The sequence below is a fragment of the Schistocerca serialis genome, chromosome 1, assembly GCF_023864345.2.
Source record: "Schistocerca serialis cubense isolate TAMUIC-IGC-003099 chromosome 1, iqSchSeri2.2, whole genome shotgun sequence".
Classification (NCBI taxonomy): Eukaryota; Metazoa; Arthropoda; class Insecta; order Orthoptera; family Acrididae; genus Schistocerca; species Schistocerca serialis.
Window position 1 is genome coordinate 668585666 of NC_064638.1, and position 23802 is coordinate 668609467.

Genomic DNA, 23802 nt, shown 5'->3' on the forward strand with positions numbered 1-23802 from the left:
ACATGTTTCATTCTATCTATAGTCATATGCTTTGTTTGACATCCGTTATGCAGTAGTCTCTGTTTCTTTAGAATTTTCTTTACAGTGACTGTATACCATGGAGAGTCCCTCCCGTTATGAACTGTTCTACTGGGTACATACCTATCCAGTGTTTAGTCAACTACTCTTTTAAACTTTGGATGTAGTTCCTCTACATTCTCCTTCCCCATGCTGAAAGTTTGAAGTTTCTCACTGAGATACGACATTACCGATTTTTTATCTAGTTTACTGAACATATACAAGGTGCGTCCCTTAAGTAATGCGACCAAATTCATAAAAGATCATTTATTGAATATATTCGTACAAATAATCAAAAATTTTCAAAATAGCATCCTCTTGCGTCGATACACTTCTGGAGGCAGTTTTTCCATACCTGGAAGGCATCCTGGAATGCCTTTTCCGGAATGTCCTTTACAGCTGATGTAACATGTGCCTGGATGCTTTCAATCGTGTCCCAATGTTTTCCATTCATGACTCCTTTTAACCGAGGAAACAAAAAAAAAGTCTGTGGGAGCCAGGTCAGAACTGTAGGGAGGCTGGGGAACTAATGGGATCTTGGTCCTGGCCAGGAAGTCATTGACAATGAAAGCACTGTGACTCGGCGCGTTGTCGTGGTGAACTTTCCAGGTGTCCTTGATGTAGCTTCGGCAGCGTGAGAACCTCCTTTTCAGTCTTTTGAGCACTTCCAAGTAGAAAGCTGAGTCACTGTAGTCCCAGTAGGGGCAATGCCTCTGACGTCAAAGAAGACAATGAGCATGGTTTTGATCCTGGACTTGCTTATGCGTGCCTTCTTGGGATGGGGCGACGATGGGGTGTGCCACTCTGAACTCTGCCTTTTTGTTTCAGGGTCGTACTCAAAAATCCACGACTCATCACCAGTGATAACTGAGTTTAAAAAATGAGGATCATTTTCACACCGTTCCAACAGTTCTTGGCACCGAAGCACTCACATGTGCTTGTGTTCGTTGGTCAACATTTTTAGGACAAGTTTGGCACACACCTTTCTCATGTTCAAATCTTCAGTCACAATGCGGAAAACGGTTGTTTTTGATGTGTTTAGAGTTTGTAGTATCAACTGAAGGCTCAGCTGTCTGTCAGAGTTCAAACAATTGCGCACACGTGTCACATTTTTGTAAACTTGTGCGGTTAATGGCCGTCCACTGCGAGGCTCATCGGTGATCTCCTCTCGGCCCTCCATGAACGACTTGTGTCATTGGAAAACTTGTGATTTGGAAAAGCAATCAGTCCCAAAGGCATGCTGAAGTAATGGAAACTTTTCGGTCCCAAGTTTAATGCAAAATTTGATAGCATACCATTGCTCTACAGAATGATCTACTGTGCCGTGTTACATAAACTCAAAACAGGGTTGACATAAACACATGTCCTGACTCTCCAGCAGCTCACAGCTGAATGAGACAAAGAGCGTTTTGAAGCTAACACCCCCCTCCACTTAGCCCAGCCAGTTACAACATGCTGTGGTGTATCGTTGCGTCAGAAAAAAATTTGTCGCATTACTTATGGAACGCACTCTGTATATCTTTTTGCTTGTTTTAGTTTCCCTTTCTACTTTAGTAATCATTGTTGCCACAACTGTGTCATGGCCACTGATACCAGTTTGTCACCCAACACTGAGTCTTGTGCAAACAATCTCACATGCAGCTTTAGTTTCTATCTCGCTGTACTTAGGTTTCTTGTCTACTGCAACAAATACACCACTTCCATTTGCCATTAGATCATCTTTTTGATATACACTTAAATTTTCCCCAAAAATCTCACTGCTACCATTTTAGATTTCAATCAGTTTTCTGTACCTTGGATTGTGTGAACTTCACTGCTTTTCAGGACCACTTCAAACTCTGGAACTTTGTTGAGAATGCTTAGGCAGTTGACCACTAGGATTTTAATACTCTCAGCTGCAAGAGGCATTCCTTTCAATCTTACACTTGTACTTCTCGGTTTCCTACAACTATCATTATCTGGAATGGACGGAGAATCGTGTAATCTAAAACATGGTGCTAACATGTTACATTCATAATGGGCAAATTGTCATAGGAGCATACTATCAAAATATCCACTAGTTTACAGGAGGCTTTTGAGACGAAGCAGCCAAGGAGACGCTTTTGCTCCATGACAACACCACAGTTCACTCTGCACAGGACAAAATCATACATATTACTTCTTTAAAGAGTCAAATTTCTCCCCCCCCCCCACCCCCCCCCCCCCCCCCACCCAAAAAAAAAAATTCTCCTGACACGGGCCCCAGGACTTCTTACTCTTTCCCTCAGCAAAGAAACAACTGTGTGACAGCCATTTCCAAAAGGGCAAAGTCTCAATTTTTGAGGCGTGACATTTCCTGAATAGCCAAAATATAAATTTCAGCAATCAGAATCTCCACCAGCACATATATCATTGGGAAAAATGTGTCACATTGAAGAGTGAATATGTACAGGAGGACTAACATCATCATCAAATTTTATGAATGTAGTTTGATTATTTTCAAAATAAATTTTTCTTATTACCACTCGTACTGCAACATTTGAGAGATGTGTCACTTTAATAACTACAGTTTGCTTACAGTGCTGTGACCAGATGTTCTGTGTTTTCATTGATTATTTGTTTTTTTGTTGTTATATTATTGGCACTGCTTTATTATTTTACATTGAAGTTTTGATTTTTTTCAGTGCTTTCATTGCAGTCGCTAACTCTGTGTATGGGGGCGGAGGGTGAGGGAGGGATGGAGGGAGGGGGGATGAGGGAAAGAGGAGAGGAAGGTTGGTTGGTTGGTTGTTTCGGGGAAGGAGACCAGACAACGAGGTCATCGGTCTCATCGGATTAGGGAAGGACGGGGAAGGAAGTCGGCCGTGCCCTTTGAAAGGAACCATCCCGGCATTTGCCTGGAGCGATTTAGGGAAACCACGGAACACCTAAATCAGGATGGCCGGACGCGGGATTTGAACCGTCGTCCTCCCGAATACGAGTCCAGTGTCTAACCACTGCGCCACCTCGCTCGGTGAGGAGAGGAAGGGAGGGAGGGAAAGAGGGAGAGCTGTTCAAAAACAGAACTTACAGACTCTCATCATGATCACTTCCTACTTTGTTCCTCACCTTTCTCATATGTCAGGTATTAAGAGAAGAGATACAGCATCTTACGGCAGCCAGAATTGTCAGACTGATTAAGCAAGAGATAATAGCCATGAATGTCAACACCATACATCATGAGACAATGGAAATGTTGAAGAAGAGATGTATCAGTCTTTAGCGCCAACCTCTCTCACAAGTCAAATGCGCCAAAAATAATGGACTTGGCAATGCTGACTTACGCCACAGCCATCAAATGATAACCCAACACCCAATGCTGGTATCCTCAGCCAGGTATAACAACCCGCAGGAGAACAAACATTTGAAGGAGAGAGGACAACACAACGGTATACTTTCAATGTAGAGACCTTGGGCACGTTGTCTGCTACTGCAGAGAAAGGAGAGGAGTTTTCAATGACTACCAGGCGGCCAGACAGCAACCATCACAACAGATCTACTCACACCAGTCAACTACAGATGATTACTGTCCACCAACATGCTGCAGCTGTTCCCCAGAACCTTGCCTAGTGTATCAGGATAACTAAATGAGGCAACTATCTATGGAGGTGAGGCCACCACAGACGAAAATCATTCAAGCATAGCCATCACCAAACATTAGAAAATCTCATAGGCATAATCATTGATGGCCAAGCTATTAGTCAACTTAGGGGCTTCATTTTCTAAAATATCATCTGTTTATCATCATCAGGTAAAGGAGATTATGTTCTGTGATAGAAAGTAATTGTGCTGAAAGTCACAAATGGGAACTATGCCTAGCCAGTAGGATCATGTATTGCAAGAATGACTATAAATGACAGAACACAGTCCTTTCAGTTTGTCGTTTTAACAGAATGTAGTCATTAAGTTTTTCTTGGATGGAACTTCTTGCAGGTATCACAAGCAGTCACAGACTGTGGGAGATCAGACTGGTTAAGCTATTCTAACAAGCAAACATAACAAAGATTGCTCAGGGACAGTTGTTTGCCGCTGAAGACTTTGTTATCCTGCCATCATCAACAAGACATGTTCCAGTCGGCAGGCTACATACTCAATAAACAGTCACGCTTTTTTTGATTGCAAAAAGCTACTCAGGCGCACAAAACAGTATGCACTGTAGGTGGTAAAGGAGAACTTGGGATCAAAAATTGGTACACGCAGCCACAACTCATCCCTAAAGGTGTGTGTGTGTGTGTGTGTGTGTGTGTGTGTGTGTGTGTGTGTGTGTGTGTGGGCACACGCACGCGTGTATTTTCTATGGGGAGGCCCGAATCAATCCAAGATGAGCAGTTTAGTGTCATCAATGAAGAATAATGCGCTGTTGGCACTACAGACAATGCTGGGGAGGAAGCTACTATTGAACTGCCAATAGAATCTGGCCTGACTGACAAACAACGTCAACAAATGACCGCCGTTCTGCACCAATTTTTGGATGCTTTCAAATCCGGAGGGAGAACAGAAAGACCAAGTAGCCCACAGTAAAGCATCATATCAATATGCAGGACACCTAGAATTAGCCAGTTTTCATACAAAGTAAAGCCTGCTGAACAGTGGAAAATCCAGGAGGAAGTGGAAAAGATGTTGTAAGATGACATCACTGGACTTTCAGAGAGTCTTCTGTCCCCTCCTGTGGTCCTCATGAAGGAGGAGGATGGCACATAGTATTCCTGCATCAACTACCAACAACTGAACAATACCACACAAAAAAGATGTCTATCCACTGTATAGTAAAGGATAACAACAGTAAATATTTTTATAGTATTCTGCTTCCACCATTTTAACTTAGCCTCAGGCATTTATGTAAACTACTCCGCAGTACGTGTGGTTGGCTCCTACACTATTATGCTGAGCTAGGGAGGCCACTATGGTATTGCTGAGTGAGAGATGCCAACTTTCTGCCAGAAACCTGCCAATGGGAGGACCAGGTTCCATCATGTGGGGTACATAAGGGGTCAGTGAGGTAGCAGCCGCAACAGTGGGTCACGCTCTTGCCTGCCAGCTTCCTTACCCTCTTGACGTGTCCACCAGTCCTTCCTATTGAGGGCAAAATGTCCTTTCCACAGCATGTGAGGTTCGTTCCATGACTGTAGCCAGTTTTCATGAATACTATAACCATTAGTGGTAGTTCTTGGGAATAAAACCCTTTCTCACAGCCGCTCCAATGCCACCACCTCCTTCGCCGCCACTGATGCCGTTTCCGCCTTTGCCACCCCCAACACAAATGCCGCCGCTGCTGCCATCTCGAGTAATGTGTCACTGTCATGCATTCTGCCAGTTAACAACTCCGGCAAACTTCTGCTGAAGGATCTTTCCATCGCCTAGAATACATCTGTTTGGTCTCAATTCCAGTTTTGTAACCATGCTTGATTTACGTCCTTGCCCACCAGTGGAGAGGACTGAATCGGCTCTCGATGCTGCAACTGTGGCCCCAAACAAGCCTGATCGCATTACTTTACAGCAACAGCAGGTAAGAACCCTGTCACATGAAAAAATAGAGCTACAAGAACACCTTCATGAGATAACTTGTGAACATGAAGCCAGAGTTGCTGATAATGCGGCAACTGTGGTCAATTCAAGAGCCTCTAAAGTTGAAACAGAAAAATTAGTACCAGTTATAGCCAACACGCTTCCAGACGTAACTTTTGCAACTTCTAGAAAGCCCAAGCAAAAATGTAACAATGTTTTGGCAAAACATCAGGGACATGGGACATATATGCGCATGGCCAGACCATTTTTTGGTTAAATGTCACCAAGCTGAAACTTTCAGGCGATGCGCGAACTTATGTTGAATCAGTAGATGCATTGTGAGAAGCACTCATTTTCGAATTCTTGGAAAAGGGGTTAGCACAGCACTACTCTGACAAGCATGGGGTTAGCTATTACTGCGATTGGTTGTCCACCCTTACACATAAAAGCAGGGAGGACTTCAAAATATTTGCAGACAGAATTAGGGCAGTATCTTGTTGCACATACACCATAGGAAGGGATAATACATGTAATGAGTGTTAATCAAAGAAACTGAAGCGAGAGCAAACAATGTATTCATATGTGGAATCAATTCACATATAGGGAGTGAGGTAATGGTAGCCTCCCCCACTCCCTCACATGAAGTGCTCAGGCTTGCTCTTTAACACGAGGAAATGGGAAGACTTGTATCAAACCTCCGCACATGTCAGCGAAGCGCGACGTGTGTTTATGAACGACACGAATTGCCAGAGATGAGGAAAGCCTAACAGTGTGGCCAAACTCTGCTGGGCTTCCTGTTGTAAGAAATGCCATACCGTCGGACACGAACAGGATCACTGTCTGCAAAATAGGTGGCCAAATTCCCCCAAGAGGAACATTCCAGCAGCAACAAAAGAAATAATCAGTCAAACAGGAGTACTACTCCACAGGATATGAACCCTATAAAAAGGGGAGAGCCCACTGAGGTGGCAAGTTTATTTTTAGAGGGGAAGCTCAGAAGGAAGACTGTCGAAATTCTTGTGGTTATCAGAGCTCAGTTTAGCGTTCTTTTTGTTTCTAATAATAACAAGTGTGTGCTAAAACTGCCACACTACAATATAAGTGGACTTGGAGACGAGATGATCATTCCTGCAGGCACTTGTATAACAGACCTGCACACTGAAGGGAAAAAGTATGTCTTTGATATGGAAGTAGTGAGGAAGCACAGATGGGATTTTGACATCATCCTGGGGTACGATATCCTAACATGCTATCAGGCTGTGATAGATTACAGGATGTGGACTGTTCAGTTCAATTGTACACACCAATGTCCGGACAGTGAGTATATGTTTCATACACGAGAAACCTGTGAAGGGGGGCCTACCTCACAAGTTCCAACTGAACCGCATAAATGGGTGTTGAAAACTATCACACCTGTAACAATTAGCAGTAGAATGGAAAAAGTTCTCTGGGTTGAAGTGAAATATTGGGTACCACCAAGATCAGACTTTCTGGTTAACCTGCTCTCCCAGATTGACTTTCTTGACAGACTGCAAATCCACGTTAAGAGAGGTCTAAGTAGACCCAAAGTAAAAAGTAACAGGTTTCAAATATCTGTGTGTGTGTTGACAATTTTGGTCAATGGGATGTTGACATCCCTCATGGCACAATACCAGCCAGTGGTGAAGAAGTTATGCAAAAAGAAGTTTCGAATCAAAAACAGTGTCAGGAGAAAAGACGTAAGCAGTTACTTGTGAGGAAGGTTTGCACATTAGCACCTTCGATAAGAAATCAGTTGAAAGAGAAGTTGGCACATTTGCCGGAGTCAGAGCAAAATCTTATCTTTTGTATCCAGTTTTAGAGGAATATGCATAGTTATTCGATGAAAGGCAATACTTGTCAACAAGTGACCTCATACAACACGAAATGCCCACGGGACATGCTAGACCAATAGTGCAGAAGCCATATCATTTACCCCATCAATTACAACCTGCTGTTGAGGATACAATTCAACAGCAATTGGCTGCAGGGATAATTCAACCCTTTGCAAGCCCTTGTGCCTGTCCAAGTGTAATTGTGTGTGTGTGGGGGGGGGGGGGGGGAGATCGATCACTGGGGAGAAAAACTATCGTCCAAGTGTCAATATGAAAACGGTAAACAAGGTTACCACACCAACACCTACCCTTTGACACATATCGATGAGACCTTAGACAGGTTAGGAAATTCCAAATACTTTAACACCCTAGGCACGCATTCTGGATATCATCAGATTCTGATTGCACCACAACATAGACCTAAAGCTGCTTTTGTGGTCCCATCTGTATGAATTCTTACGCTTGCCTTTTGGTCTGCCACTTTTCAAACATTTGTCGATTTGTTATTGAGAGGTTTAAAGCCAACTATGTGGCTTGTGCTCTCGATGACATCATAATTTTTGCAAAAACAGTGGAAGAGCATGCCGAAAGAGTAAGAAATGTATTGTCTAGATTGCAAAGTGCACACTTGAGTTTAAAACCAGAAAATTTTCTTTTGCGCAGTCACAGGTTCAGTACCTGGGGCATATGCTTAGTTCAGATGCAGTTAACCCAGATCGTAGGTTAACTGAAGCAGTGGATAATTTTCCAAGCCCAAGAAATGTCAAAGAATTACAATGTTTCCTAGGTTTAGTCAACTATTATAGGCATTTTGAGCAGGATTATGCTACAATAGCACAGCCATAAACAAAATTACTAAAGAAAGATGCAGTATTTGAATGGACAGATGAGTGCAAAGCAGCAATGAGAAAAATTAAAGAAATTTTGACTAGCACTCCTTCACTAATAGATCCAGATTTTGAAAAAACTTTTTATTCTTTCAATGGATGCCTCAGATTACACTGTTGGGGCTGTTTTAAGTCAGGAATATAATGGTGAGGAAAGACCAATTGGTTATGCCTCCGGACAAATGAATTTAGCATAAATTAATTACAGGAATACCAAGAAAGAGTTGCTACCTCTCATGTTTGGAACAAATTCTTTAAAGTGTTACTTGTATGAATGTCATTTCACTGTGATCACAGACCACACTGCTTTAGTATGGATGTTAAGTTTAAAATATCCCAGTAGTCGCATGACCAGATGGGTATTAAAATTGTCAGAATATGATTACACTGTTCAGCATAAGCCTGCTGCCTGCACAACAGTTCCAACAGCCTAAGCAGAAAGGTTAGAGTTGCACAAACAGATGACGTCTCCATAGAAGAATTGAAAGAATCACAAGAGACAGATGTAGAATGCCATCTCCATGCATCACTTTCTGATTTTATTACAGAAGATGGTACACAATATCACAAGACCCCATTGGCTACCTGAGTGGTAATACCCAAAGAACTGCAACAACAAATAATAGCACAGTGTTATGACAGTTTACAGGCCCGCCACATTGAATGACGAGCCATGAATGCAAGAATAGCCGCAAATTACAAGTGGAGAGATCGACAAACCAACGTTACGAAGTATATAAAAAATTGTCTGCCTTGCATGCACAGAGCACCTCCATGAAGGGCTACAGTTCTTTTACAAACATTACCTGGAGCATCGAAACCATTTCAGATTGTGGCCCTGGATATTTGCGGCCTGTTTCCACAAAGCACCAAGAATAATAAATATATATTATCAATTATTGGTCACTTTTCAAGGTACTGAATTTTGATACCACTTGCGCTTATGACCACTGAAACTGTTACTTGTGCCTGTGTCAGTCACTTGGTACTGCCTTTCAGAAGTCCCGACGCAATACTCACTGACCAAGGCTCAAATTTTATGTCGGCACTGTTTGCACAAGTTTGAAAAATGTTACAAATCAAAAAATGGCAAACTATACACTTTTACCCTACAGCCAACAGTCACCTAGAGCGAGTGCACAAAATTACTGTGCAAATGCTATCGTATTATGCAGGGAAGACGCTGTTAGATTGGGATGGATATGTAGGATTTGCCACCTAAGAGTACAATAGTTGCGTCTGTGAGGCAATGGGATGCTCTCAATATGAAGCAATCTATGGGAGACCCGTGAACTCACCCTTTGAGATTGACAAATTGCTCCCTGATGTCAACATACATGAAGTGAAAAGGCAAGCCCACCATCTCAAAGTCATATGGAACCAAGTTAAATGCAATAATTTCAAAGCCACACTAAAACAGCTAGAACTCAGCAACAAAGGGTCTAACCTCCCTCAATATAAACCCAGTGATTTGGTATTGCTCCAAAATCCTATAGTAAAAAAGCAACAAACTAAGAAGTTCACTTCTCACCATGAGGGCCCCTTCCCTCTACTGTGCATTACCGGTGAATGCCAAAATTCAGTAACCTGATCGTACTACAATATTACACTTTGATCAGCTAAAGCCGTATCACGGTCCTTCTGTGCCATCTCAAGCAGTACTGCCTACTTCTATCCTAAAGTCACTCCCACAGATAAAGGTGTCACTGCAACAAAGCAGAAAAAGAAGAACGATAGGGTGTTACCAGCACATCCTTGCTATGCTTTAAGAAACAAGCATCCTTACACCCTGAGGTACAGGGACTAAACAAGAAAGATATAGTGATGCGACTGTCACAACAGGATAAGAAAGAGAAGAATCATTTACTTATTTGCCTGTATCTATAAAAGTACAGCAATAGCAGGACAGAACTGAGTGCAACAGAGATGCATGCTGTTCCGCTAAAACCAAAAAATTGTAAGGATAGCTTATGCTCTTTTATGCCTCTATTTGTGTCACGTTATAAGTCGTAATGTTAAGATCAGAAGCCACAGCAGAGGAAAATGATAAGATTTAAGTCATGAGAACTAGCTGATAAGCGAGCTAATCAGTTAATGCTTTTTGAGTTGCAGCAAATTTCTGCCTGTTACAGGAAAATGTGAAAGTGTGAGTAAGTTTGTTATACTGCAATCACAAGTTACAATGTTAGATATTGCCTATCACTTACATTTGGCCATGAACAGAAAAGCTAAAGAGAATAAGTTATTATGAATCCACAGTAACACACTGGTTAACTTTAATTAACGCAGACCCAGGAAGACAAAAGACCCCCATGAGGTATACAGGAAACCGAGTCAGTTTGCATAATGTCACTAAAATTGAAATAGATGCTAAATGTATGAAAAGGCCTCTCAAATGCTCAACAGTAATCCATTTCTCAGAAACACATGTGGTCACAAGTCAATACAACGTGTTAGATACACATGAAGAACAGAAGTTGTTTCCACTCAAGAGTCAGTCAGAAACTACTTCTTGTGCCATAATCTGAACACCTAGAAAATGAAGAGTAAGTCAATTGCCTACTCACTTAATGTTTCTACTGCCGTTAGGTAGCTTGAGACACAAAATCTTGCTCTTGCAAGTAACAACTGTTACCAGTACATAGTTGTTTCATTTCTTCCCACAATGTTTCACACATAGCGCAGTTCTATCTCTCAACAAGTATTATGAGACTTTTGCCAGTTAATTATTTATACAGCCACGAGCAAATTGCCATATATGTCTACACAGAATGTAATACAAACGTAACATGTTACCCACTGCCATTATTTTTGGAGTCACTCAATGTTATTTACATGAAGATAAAATGGTTCACTAACAAAGCTAGCTTCTATGCAACACTTAAAAGTTACACAAATTGAATTAGAGCTGTATTTTTAAACAAAGAATTACAGATTTCGCATGCTGAGGCAGCAATCCAATCCCATTTAGGTTCAAGATTGTTGATTATTATCTGGTAGTAAGGAAAATTTATTATAAAACAAGAAATTAATAAAGATAAGCTTACTCTCGTGAGCTTGGAGGTAACAGGGCCAAAAGTGTGTCACTAAAGATTTCTACACCATGGGGTCGTTTACTGACTGCCTAGTCTTTCCATCCTTCTGATAGGAAATACTAATGAAGCTATAAAAGGAAAAGCTTAGCCACTATGACAAGCAACACCACATTGTTGCCCATATGCTGAGGTTCGAATGCGCACCAGCTCCTCCACCACTTTTAGTGGCAAGTGGCAGCCACTGACCTGAGATGGTATGATGCTCAGCTGTCCAGTTAGATGCCCTCTTGTTGTTTATGATCTGTACACAGGTGTTTCGGTACTAACTGGAGCCTACCAGAAGATTATTTCCATTCATAAAACACCCACTGCATCCTAACTCAGCAAAGAATTACTAAAACGTAAAGTTAAAACATTACATCCATTGTTGAATGAATGGTTACGCACTTGCCTAATGGCTTAAATAAAGTCCAAGGTTAGACTGCTCAGAGCTTACCTGAAACCATCCTGCACAATCTACCACATCAATCATGGTATGCAAGTTAATGCTAATAGCTTTCAGTAGATAAAGGAAAATATTTCTAGTTTCTCATGCAATCTGAGTCCTTTGTGTGAATGAAGAAGCAGAACCATAATGGACGTAGTTTTGAGTGAACACAAGAATACCAGTACCATTAGGAATTTCAGCTAAGTCTTCCCAGCAGTTTTGGCCCTCCTACCTGTCACTGCAACAGGAGTGATTTTAGCAAGAGCCTGCTACAATATGCATTTTCGTGGAAATCTTTGCTACATGAGTGACAGGCATATATAACACACCAGTATAGTCAAATCCTGCCTGAGTAAACATACTCATAATAGAGATTTCAAACTAAGCGAAATCACACACCAAGATACAAATACCATGAAGTTCTACTCAGGAAACCATGTAAGTAATACCAATCATCAGTCATGTTCACTAATGCTTCACTCAAATTAGGGTGAGAACTGCCATTTATTTTGTAGCTGCATTCATAGTATGGGGACTTGAGCATCTAAAAATGATAATGCATAACCTGCTTATCAATGTGCAGTATTTCCAGTCGAATCCTTGCTTCACTAAATGTACTTGAAATAAACTACATGCTTTACATATGTAACGATAACAGAAAACTATTGAGGATTACAAATCATTATTGATTCTACCACCATACCAACGAGCCAGATACATTTTCCAACGTTTCTCAGCCACATGAGTATTGCTCTAGCTCGCGCTCCAGACATATGCTCGCTACCGATGCAACATAGGATCCTGCTGACTATAGCACATAGTACTGGTATCAGGCCACAGCAACTGTGCTGAGTCTCGCTTAGCTACAGCATACACCACTTTAACGTAACACAGTTAGAAAATTTTGGAATACAGTCACAATCTCCACTCTGCACATCAAAAAAAGTGTACTGTTTTCACAAAGCACAGTTATTTGTGTCCTTACAAAATAGATATAAAAAAAGAAACACACTTTGAGCTACTTTCTATGATTTGCCAAGCCAACTTGTGGTTTCCAGACTTCAAGGTAAGTTCATTGCTGGAAAATCAACTGCTGCCATCTGCAAGAATCTCAGATGCAGTGCAACAATTCATAGGATATTGCAGGTAGGTTGAATAAATCACTGTAAAGGTCATCAACGAGTTAATAAAGAGCAGAGGCATAAAGAAACAAAACACGTAATGATACAAGATCATCAATGAATTTATCACCCCAGTATTAAAGCATTTGAGAGAGCAAAAAATTGTTAAGAAGATCGTGTCTCAGTAACAAGTAGAAGTAATATCAGAATTCATGACATACTTTAAGGTACAGGAAGAACTGTTAGGTGGACATTGCTCAATACTTTTACGTGAAATATATGAACCTATAAGCGGAAGTAAATGACTGCAAAGATAACAAGAGAAAAGTTATTGCAGCAGCCCCTGCTCTAGCAACTACTAAAAAATATATTTGAAAATGTTTACTGTGTTTAGTGTAATATTTTGGAGCTCCACCTGAATTTCTTTGCATTTCATTATGTATTTATGTATTTTATTTGGCAGTCTACCCTCTCTCTGAGTTTGCCTCCCCACTTTGAGGTGTATTTTTATTTTACTATGTAATGTATAAAAATGTTCAGTGAAATTTGAGGACTCTCAAACTGAGCTGTGAGGAAATAGCAAATATAGATACTTTATATGATTGTAACTCTGTGCATTTGAAAACAGCAATTTAGGGAAGCATCACAAATATTAGGACATACCTCCTTATTTAATTATTGTAAATAATTATTTGCTCTCACTGGGAGATGTGCACGCAATGGATTTTACACAATAAATACCTTTCGTGCTGAATCCAAACACAGTGCACGCCATGACGCATGTTACTTCTATAGTTTAGGTACAGTAAGAGTTCCCAGTAGAATCGGAAATGTGAAATGATTAGGCTATGGAAATGGTGGTAGTTACCTGCACTAAACTACATTCAGAATCATTTTCACCAACAGTAGTGCCACAAGCTCTATCGCGTATGTCAAACCAAGGCACACCAACTAGCAAAGAATTCATGTAGTGGCCATGCTTTTACACCCTTAGGAAAATGGAAGCGCCGAAAGGCGTAATCCATTGATTGACACAACAACAGATAACTATTGATTTCTATGGTAGATTGAGTAAACTTGGATCAATCCTGACAACACAGTTATTTACACTACTGATAGGGCACGGTGCATGTGTGTCCGTTCTCCTGGAATTGCCAGTTGGTGCCCATGACCGCATGCTGCTGCAGTTAATTTTTGACCCTCCCACTTTTATCGCTTATCCTATTGCCATGTTGTCAGCTCAGTTCTGTATTTCTTCTTCTGTTGATGAGGAGCTAGCTGGATTAAATGAAACTAGGCCCTCCAATAATACAAAAACTATCACATTCTTTTCCAGCCACACTGTATCGAGGTATCACTCCTCTCTTGTGGCAGTGATCCGTCTGACTTACTCAGGTCTTGCTGAACGGCATCAACAGTGTCAAAAAAAAAAAAAAAGCCTCAGGCAGATGTCGAACACTTCGCACTTTGGTAACGCATGACTAACCTTAAGGGATAGAAATTTACAAGGGCTATTCAGAAAGTAGGGAAAGTTTCTGTCTTGACACCGCTAGGCGCGCACTGATCATGTATATTTTAGTATGTGCATGCTCGGCAGCTCAGTTGGCATCTATCTGTGACAGCAGGAATGTCTCTCCGTGTCTGGTTTTTTCAATATTCGAATTTGAAATGCACACTGCAATCGAAAATTCCGTCAGTTGTGAGGTGCAGTCTGTGATACGGTTTTTGTTGGCAAAAAACCTAAAACCTAAAGAAGTTTATCGTGAACTGTGCAAAGTGTATGGAAACAATGTAATGAGTGAATGTTCCATCTGGAAATGGTGCATTGGTTTATAAATGGCCGAACCAACATTCATGATGAAGAGAAGAGTGGATGCCTGAGCATTGTCACTGACGATCTTGTCGCTAAAGTTGACGAAACGATTCGTGAAAACTGTCGCTTCACAATAATGGAGCTTTTGATTTCTTTTCCACAAGTTTCACATACTTTGTTGTTTGAAACTGTCACTCAAAAGCTAGGCTACCACAAATTTTGTGCACAATGGGTGCCCAAAATGCTTACAGAGCACCATAAAGAACAGCAAATGAGGGCAACGTTGACATTTCTGGAAGCCTACCACATACATGGTGATTCATTACTGGATCTAATTGTAACTGGTGATGAGACTTGCAAGAAACACGTCAATTGCAAGACAAAACTACAGTCCATGGAGTGGGGGCACACAAGGTCCCCCCAAAACCCAAGAAAATGTTTCCAAACCTTGTCAGCAAGGAAGTTGATGGTGACAGTGTCTTGGGTAGGCAAGGTGTGCTTCTTATTGGATTTTCTCGAATGTGGAGCAGCCATAAATTCTGCCCAGTACTGTCAAACTTTGCACAGCCTTAGAAGATCAGTCCAAAACAAACACCGAGGAAAGCTGACGTCCAAAATTTTGTTATTGCATGACAATGACCGACCTCACATGGCAAACCGCACTAAAGAACTCCTTCATTCATTCAAATGGGGAATTTTCCCTCATCCGCCCTACAGCCCTGATCTTACACCAAGCGACTTCCACTTGTTTCCCAAGATGAAGAACTGGCTCGCAATGCTGCGCTTTGATGGCAATGCGGAACTCCAGGTGGGCGTGACTCACTGGCTGAAGTCTCAGGCGGCAGAATTTTACGACAAAGGTATTTCAAATCTTTTCCACCTCTTTGAAAAGTGCTTCAATGTGTTTGGTATCTATGTGGAAATGTAGTCAGTCATTCTTTCAGATGTATATAATAAAATGTATTTCTTGCACTTAGTTTTTTTTAATACTAAAACGTTCCCTACTTTCTGAATAGCACTCGTAACTTTGCTACTTGTCGGTTGTCACGAAACTGGGTTCCTTCATCATTCCATTTGCTAACATAAAAATTGCTGAATGGCACACTCAAAATTATTCCAACTGAGTGGTCATTTCAAGTGTTACGTCTGTGCCTGTAGTTCTATTGGTCACTGGCTTTTCTGCATGGATTTTGTGTAAATATGGCTACTGCAAATCTCATGAGCCACTACCGCAGCTTGTACCATTTTCCCAGCCAGATGGTGAATAGTGTGGGTAACGTCTAATGAGTTACCCTACTTCACAGGCATGGCCTCCCAATAGGTTAAGCTACAGAGTTTTGCATAACTGTGTACTAAAGTTTTATGCAAATTTGTTAAAAACAATTTTATGGGAAAATAACCAGATGCCAGGAGTAAAAACAAAATAACTATTTGTAAGGAAAACATTTAATGCCTACTTTCTTCAACTGCCAGTTATGCCTCTTACAGGCTCATTCTGTGTTCGTACCTATCACTTATTGTTAGTTCACCCCTTGTTTATTGTGAGTCACTTCAGCCCCCATTGGCACGATTCCCGCTTGCGAATGTTGCCATCTCTGGTACTCGACATGCTCTCATTCAGCCAGACCCAGGGTCTGTATTACAACACACAGGTGACAGTGCACTTCAGCTCAGCTGGTCACTGCCTTGGCTCCACACATGCAATCGACTACCAGCCACTGCACCAACTCTGAAGGCTTCACAAAATGTGTAGAAAAGGACATTAAATTTACAGAAACTTCCAATTATGAACAACTCAAGTGACACCAATGGATAATAATATTGTAAGGTAAAAATACAAATTTTGTACCCCCTGCCCCTAGTACATATTTCATAATCAATTTCTTAAAATGAGAAGTCAACCGCTCTTAGTTTTAAGACCTCTCTTTTAAATAAGAAACACTAAATATCAGTCGTCTTGCATGTACGTCAAAACAAAAACTTTTCGTGTTCTGAATTGGTCGTTAAGAGGGCTTAATCTCAACCACTGCAACTATCACAAACCTGTAACTGGCTCTCATGGAAAGGGAAGGAATTGTACTTGATAACGGGTAATAACAGTAAAATTTTTTATTCTGCATGCATCGTTTTAACTTAGCCTCAGGAAGTGGCACAAGCAGTTATGTAAAAAACTACTCCGCAATATGCTAGGTCAGCTTCCACATTATTATGCTCAGCTAGGGATGCCACTACGGTACTGCTGAGTGAGAGACACCAACTTTCTGCCACAAACCTGCCAATGGGAGGACTGGGTGCTGTCACATGAGGTACGCAAGAGGGTTGGTGAGGTAGCGGCTGCAACAGTGGGTTGCACTCTTGTCTGTCAGCTCCCTTACTCTCTGGATGTGTCCATCAGCCCTTCCAATTGAGGGCGAAATGCTCTTTCCAGTACTATGTGCGGTTTGCTCCATGGTCGTAGCCAGTTTTCATGAATATTGTACTTATTAGTGGTAGTTCTTGGGAATGAAACCAATTTTGCCCAGAATCTGGCGTTTCTCATTTAACATGCAGGAAAAACACCCTGGATCCCCACCTGGGCTTTTGATATCATCCTGACATGTACGCCACTGCTGGACATTGACGACACCCCAAGACTGCTTAAAAGGAGTAAAATATGTCCCAACTACGGGCATGCAGAAGGATTACTGGCAAATCAAGGCTGACATGGCTGAATGGGAAAAGATTGGCTTCCTAACTCCTGAAGGCCTCTATGAGTTCAAAGTTATACCATTTTTGACAGTATAATTTAATTGGATATGTAAAAAATCTTTGCACCAAGTGGCGGCAGGAGAACACACGTATACGAAAAGGTGCTATTCATGCAAGATTTTGGAGCCATTGGCTCCTTCTTTCAGCAGAAGTATTGAAGAGGAAGAAAGAGGGGTGAAAAAATGAACTGGAGAGGTTTAGGAAAATTGATAGAGTTTGGAAAAGCCACCCAGAACCCTGGGTCAGGGGAGACTTACCGGACAAGATGAAAAGGAAAGACTGATTGTTGGGGTGCACCAAACGAGATTTGAAGGTGGAAGACAGGGTAATAAGCAAGACAGAGATTACTGCTAAAACCTCATATATGAGTTAATAAGAGTGAACAGTTAGCTGCATTGTATGTAATAGAGATAGGAGGAGGATGGCGAAAAATAGATAGGTCAGAAAATGAATGATGTAAAAAAATAAAATGGAGTGAAACATGGAGTAGTTACTGTGAATAAATGCTGAAACAAAAGAAATTAACATAAATTAAGGCCAGGTGGGTGGTAAGAATGAAGCACATGTTGTAGTGCTAGTTCCCACCTGCGGAGCTCTGAGAAACTGGTGTCTGGGGGAAGAATTCAGCTGGCATGTGTGGTGAAACAAGCTCCAAAGTCATGACTATCATGTTGTAGAGCACTCTCTGCAACAGGATATTGTGTGTTGCCTGTATGCACTTTCTGCCTATGCCCTTTCATCCTAACTGATAACGTAGTGGTAGTCATGCCAATGTAAAAGACTGGAACAGTGTTTACATAATAGCTGGTATACGACATGTGTCATCTCACAGGTGGCTCTGCCTTTGGTACCTTATGTTTTGCCAACTGCAAGGCTGGTATAGGTATAGGTTGGTAGGGCACTTGCCTGCAAAAGGCAAAGGTCCCGAGTTCATCTCGGTCTGGCACAGTTTTAATCTGCCAGGAAGTTTCATATCAGCGCACACTCTGCTGTAGAGTGAAAATTTCATTCTAGAATTGTGTCCTTTTTGCACAGTTTTTGCTTGTATGAAGATGGATGGCATAAGATGTATAAATGACTATAATTATGTAAAATTGTGACCACAACAAACGTATAAGCAGCAGAGAAAATACAGAATATAACTCACTAATAAAGTATTCACTGCAGCACAGATGGGTTGTTTGTTCATTACAAGAAATGAAACCATTTGTTACCGTAATCCTGAATATGGCATTAATTTCAAAGATAGAATTAGGTGACTATTTTAATGAAGACCGGCTAGACCAAACCTCATTCTTTCAGTTTATTTTATCTCATCTCTGATTTTTGATGTCCACTCATCCTAATTTCCATTCAAAATAAACATCAGCAGTGGCGAACAAAAGTGGCAAAAAATAGGGAGTGGAAAGGGTTAACAAAGTGTGAAGTACTGTTACGTCATAATTAGAAATTATAATTCACAGCCCTGAAATATGTATGATTAAACTATATAACTGTACAGCTAGCTAAACTATCAGAATGTTTAAATAAAATATTTTTATATGTAGTGAAGATAGATGTTGACAGAGCAGATTATGAGAGGAAGGTAAACTCCTTGGGCACTGACTAAGAAGCTAAATACTAAACAGAATTTAACAAGGATTTTCGAAAAACAAAGCTTATGCTTGGTGAAACTGGACACCCAATACAATAACTGAGCACATACATCACACAGTAACACCTCCATTACATCTAACAAACAACCAATTATCTGGATATTTTACTTCTGGTTTTCATAAATTACTATAGGAAATTTAAAAAGAAGGCTCTGCTAGACTCAAAAGTTTGGCGATGCTGAGAATCTTGGAAGATAAATTAGGCGTTGGATGAAGTTTGTGGGAAGCATTTAGATTGAATGACCAAATGAAGAGCCAATATTCTGAGTAAAAGACAATGAAATATTCTCAAGTCGACAACATAAGACACCATAACATTACAGCAAAAGTTCTGTTAGCAGAGCATAAAGTACATAATTAGATAAAGCAGTGTAATAGTATGCATGATTAGTGGAAATAATCACATGACAAACAAAGCATGATTATTAGTACAAGATGACCACAAAGAATTTTACTCTCATAGTAGAAACACACACACATTTTAATAAGACATAGAAGCATTCATTAGAAATAAAACTGGTACTGCACCAAACAAATGCTGATATGGAAGAAAACAAAGATTATGTTTGAGAGAGTGAGTGAGTGAGAGAGAGAGAGAATCAGTTTTAGAACAGTGCAGTGCAGTGCAGTGACTCAGTAATGTGAGGTAACAGGTGAGTTGTGGTGCCCCGAAAATACTCTTAAGTTCAGAGTTGGCCTGGATGTGTGGGGGCCTCTCGGTGGGCTGCGGCTCATCAGCGGCCACGTGGTGCCGAGCATCGGCCGGAGCAAGAGGCGTAGCCCCAGCACATGTTCCAGGTCGACCACGTCGCTGGGAATTCCATGTTGATGCTATGACAAGGACTGTGCTTTGTGTCGATGAAGGAGATTTGTATGCTGGGAGTACCAAAGATGGTGGACTTTGTGAAACCATAATGGCAGACACTTCATAGTTCATGTAGGAATTAATAATAGCCAGAGGAATCATGATACCTCAGAAAGAACCATGTACATTACCATTATTTGCATGATGATTCTGACGGTGTAATATTTCCAATATCTTTATTAGTTTTACGTTTAGTATCTGACCGTAAATTATACAAGTAACACCCAGCAACAAATTTCCAAAATCTAAACGGTTCATCCGATTTTGTTGATTAATGTGTCTTTAGAAAGCTATTAGTGTAAAGCTAAATTGGTATGAATTACAGGCATGTAACTTGAATAGTACATGAGTTATTGGAGGTCAAAGTGTTCAATTAATATAAACCGCGTCAGGTCATAAGTACTCCACAGTTACATGAAAAAATGGTAGCAGCATGCTTATAAATATATTTATTCATCTATGTCTTTGTTTATATCTGATATATACTATTCATGAAGAAATTGGTCAAATATTTACTGTGTTTTAGAAAACACAGAGACATTAGGCTACTGGCCTACTTTTGTTCTATTCCTTTGATACGTGTTTATTTGATTTGATTATGTATTTAATAATGTGTGTTAGAGCATGTTTATGGTCCAGCCAAAGGAATATTTATTTAATTTCAAATTATTTAAATGTAAATCCAGTATTTCAATATATTTGTGAGTGTGCGTTGGCTTGGAGAAATGGCGGGAGCTCTCTAGCCAATGACAGCACTCATTAATGGGGAGACTGTATGGAAGTGGGGAGGAGCATTGGGTGGCACAGGACACGGGGGAGTGCTGGACAAGGAGGCATGACGGCCGGTCGTGGGAACTACTTGGAGAGTGGAGCAGTTTGTGTGTGGAAGCGGGAGATAGAAATATTTCGTAGTGCCGACTTGTGCACTTGTGAGATTTCCGTAGCTTCTGCAGTGAAGACTTAGTATGCGTCTAGAAGTGAATATCTCACGAGCTATGCTGTTGCTCATAACTAATTGCGTGAAGTAGGAATCTACTGTTTCCCTGTTATTCAACTCATATTTTATTTAATTGCTGGACCATCGAGACCAATAATTGTTTTGAAGTAATAAATGGCATTCTTAAAGGTACTTCTGCTATCATACTCATCATTTAAAGTTGTTAAAAATAGTACCTGCAGGTTTTATTTAATTGCAATCTTTCATTTATAAATTTCTATGTCACATTCAAAATTTTCAATTGCCGAGTGATAGGAACCTTCGACCATTTAATTCATGTGTATATTCATATTGTGCACTGTAGACTCAGCAGTATTTGGATTGTAATGCAGCAGCTACGTATCCCAGCCCCCAGATAATGAAAACAGCCATATCTTTCAATATTTCAACTCTGAGTCAGAGGATACATAGTTGAGGGCCACACACATCTTTTTGTATTGGAAAGTCCATAGTAGGCAAATGCCAGTTACAGATCCAAAGGTTTCAGGTTTGATGCCTGGCCAGTCCTAGGTTTTTTAGCCGTCATCTATCACTTCTTTCACCTCTGGCAATGTTTGTTAATGTGTAGTATGTCAAACAGCACCACAGTTCAGAATACACGTTAACCTACAGGTCCCCCTACAACTGGTAGGGTAGGATGGTTCAAAGATTGGAAGAAGGCAATGGCATACCACCATATCCAGTAAAGCACTGTGTTATCCAAAACCAAACCTCTGTGTTGATAGCAGCTTTACTTTAGGTGCTCCCCCTCCCCCCCCCCCCCCCCTCCCCCACCTCCTACACATATTTATGTTTTAGTATCTTTATTTCTGTGTACCTAAACGAATCTCTGATTCAGATACAGCATGCTTACTAGTGATGTATGGTATCAAAGGCCATGCATTCTATATTTCAGGATATTCTTATTAATTAATAGCATTTTATGTAAGAAATTATAATAGTGGACACATGCCAAATGCTTCTTGGAATTTAATGCTATTGCCTTCATTGCTTCCCTGAAGTTAAAGAGATTGATGTTTTACAGAACAAATCATGTACGGACTCTACCATCAGGTCCATTGGTGTTTCAATTCAGTTATGAAGATCACAGCTAAATATAGAAGACTTCTGGAGTCCCAGCCACACATCAGAGTGTATGTTAATGTGCAATATCCAGAGTGCACCATAACCATGAAAGCAGCACTGCTGTTGTCACTATATTACCCAGTGAGTGTTCCTCCCCCCCCCCCCCCCCCAAAAAAAAAAAAAAAAACATATCTGTATCACGGCATGCAACCCCAGTCTGACTCTCCACATGTAGCTGCCACCAAGTGCTATGTTGATCATTTACTTTGAATTAACACATTTTTATCAACACAAGATGAATATTAAAGTATATTGGTCAACAACCAGAAGTATTCAGGACAGTAGATGTGTGTATTTAACCTTATAAGGTCATACTTTTTTTCCACTGGGAACAAATAACTGCTTTAAAAATATAAACATGGAAAAAACTTACTTGTTGCAACAAGCACATTTTCTGCTTCTGCTCTCCGCTTGTTTTCATTGTCATCAGTTACAAGAAGAACTTTAATGTGATTGTCGGAATGGAGTTTTTGATTGTGATCCAAATGTTTCTGATACCACTCAACTGTTCTCCGAATAGCACGATCATTTCTGTCATTCGAAGTCTCGTCAGACTGCTGCAAAACATGTGTGTCCCTAGAAAGAAAGGGATGTAATTGGTGAGGATTTTATTTTAGAATATTAAAGTGAAGCAAACAGAATTATTTTATACAAGAACACCATCTTGAACATGGCTGTTAACAGAAACTGTGAGTAGTGATCGGATCTCAGAATCTTTCCAAGTGCAGTTAGATGGCTACAGGGCATTGTATGTTGGTTTTGGAGCAATCAAAAGGCTAACTCATTGTCTTGAGGGTCAAAGAGAGGTTGGCAAACCTTATTACAACCATTTAGTAAGCGTAGCAGAGCAATAAATTGTTCCAAGTCCGCCAATAAATATTTACTAGTTAATCTTCAGAGATATACAATGTGTACTGTGACTCTCATATCATGAGTGTGTGGATTCTGGCCAAAGCCGTGAATGGGATCTCGTGCAACACCATATCCTCTCCAAGGGGACTACAAAATGTTTCAAGTTTTAAGAAAAGTATTACCACGAGAAGAATAAAAACACAACTATCAAGAAATAAATAAATTTCAGTAAAGAGAATGGATCCTATAAAAAAAAACTTAACATCTATTTCAACTGCATGTCAGAATGATAATTGTGCCAATGTGGTTGCCTCATTTGAGAGACAATGTGTACAAGTTCTAAGCACCACAGAAATGGCATGAAAATGGAAAAAAAATACTGCACTCTTCAGAAAATATAAACATTTAGATGACATGCTGTGTAGTATAAGACATACATTTAGTTTTAAGTTTGTTGTGATTGTGTGAACAAACAAGTAAAAATGACCACAATACAACTGCAAGCTGTAATAAAGTACATCATTTTAAGGAATTTAACCAAGTTAAAGTTAAAAGTGAGGTTACATTTGATATTAAAGGCTCTTGCTTTGATTTCAACAGGCAACACCTCAGAAGTGGCTTGTTAGATTTAAGCACTGCTGTGTGTCCACTGATGACAATGCATACTCCAGCTATCTGAAACCATGTAGGACGGATAACTGATGAGATTGTTGCAAAACTTCATGATGTTACACTAAATAATTACATATTGTAGGGATAGAATTCTGCAGACATTGTAAACACC

The 23802-nt window shown here is 40.4% G+C and overlaps 1 protein-coding gene across 1 annotated transcript in view; it reads right to left on the bottom strand.

Annotated features, from left to right (window-relative positions):
• Positions 1-23802, bottom strand: part of LOC126479936 (exosome complex exonuclease RRP44) — a 148386-nt gene that overhangs the window by 104767 nt on the left and 19817 nt on the right. Inside the window, exon 4 of the mRNA XM_050103826.1 lies at positions 22540-22742. Coding sequence (XP_049959783.1) covers positions 22540-22742 — 203 coding nt within the window. The remainder of the gene's footprint in view (positions 1-22539; positions 22743-23802) is intronic.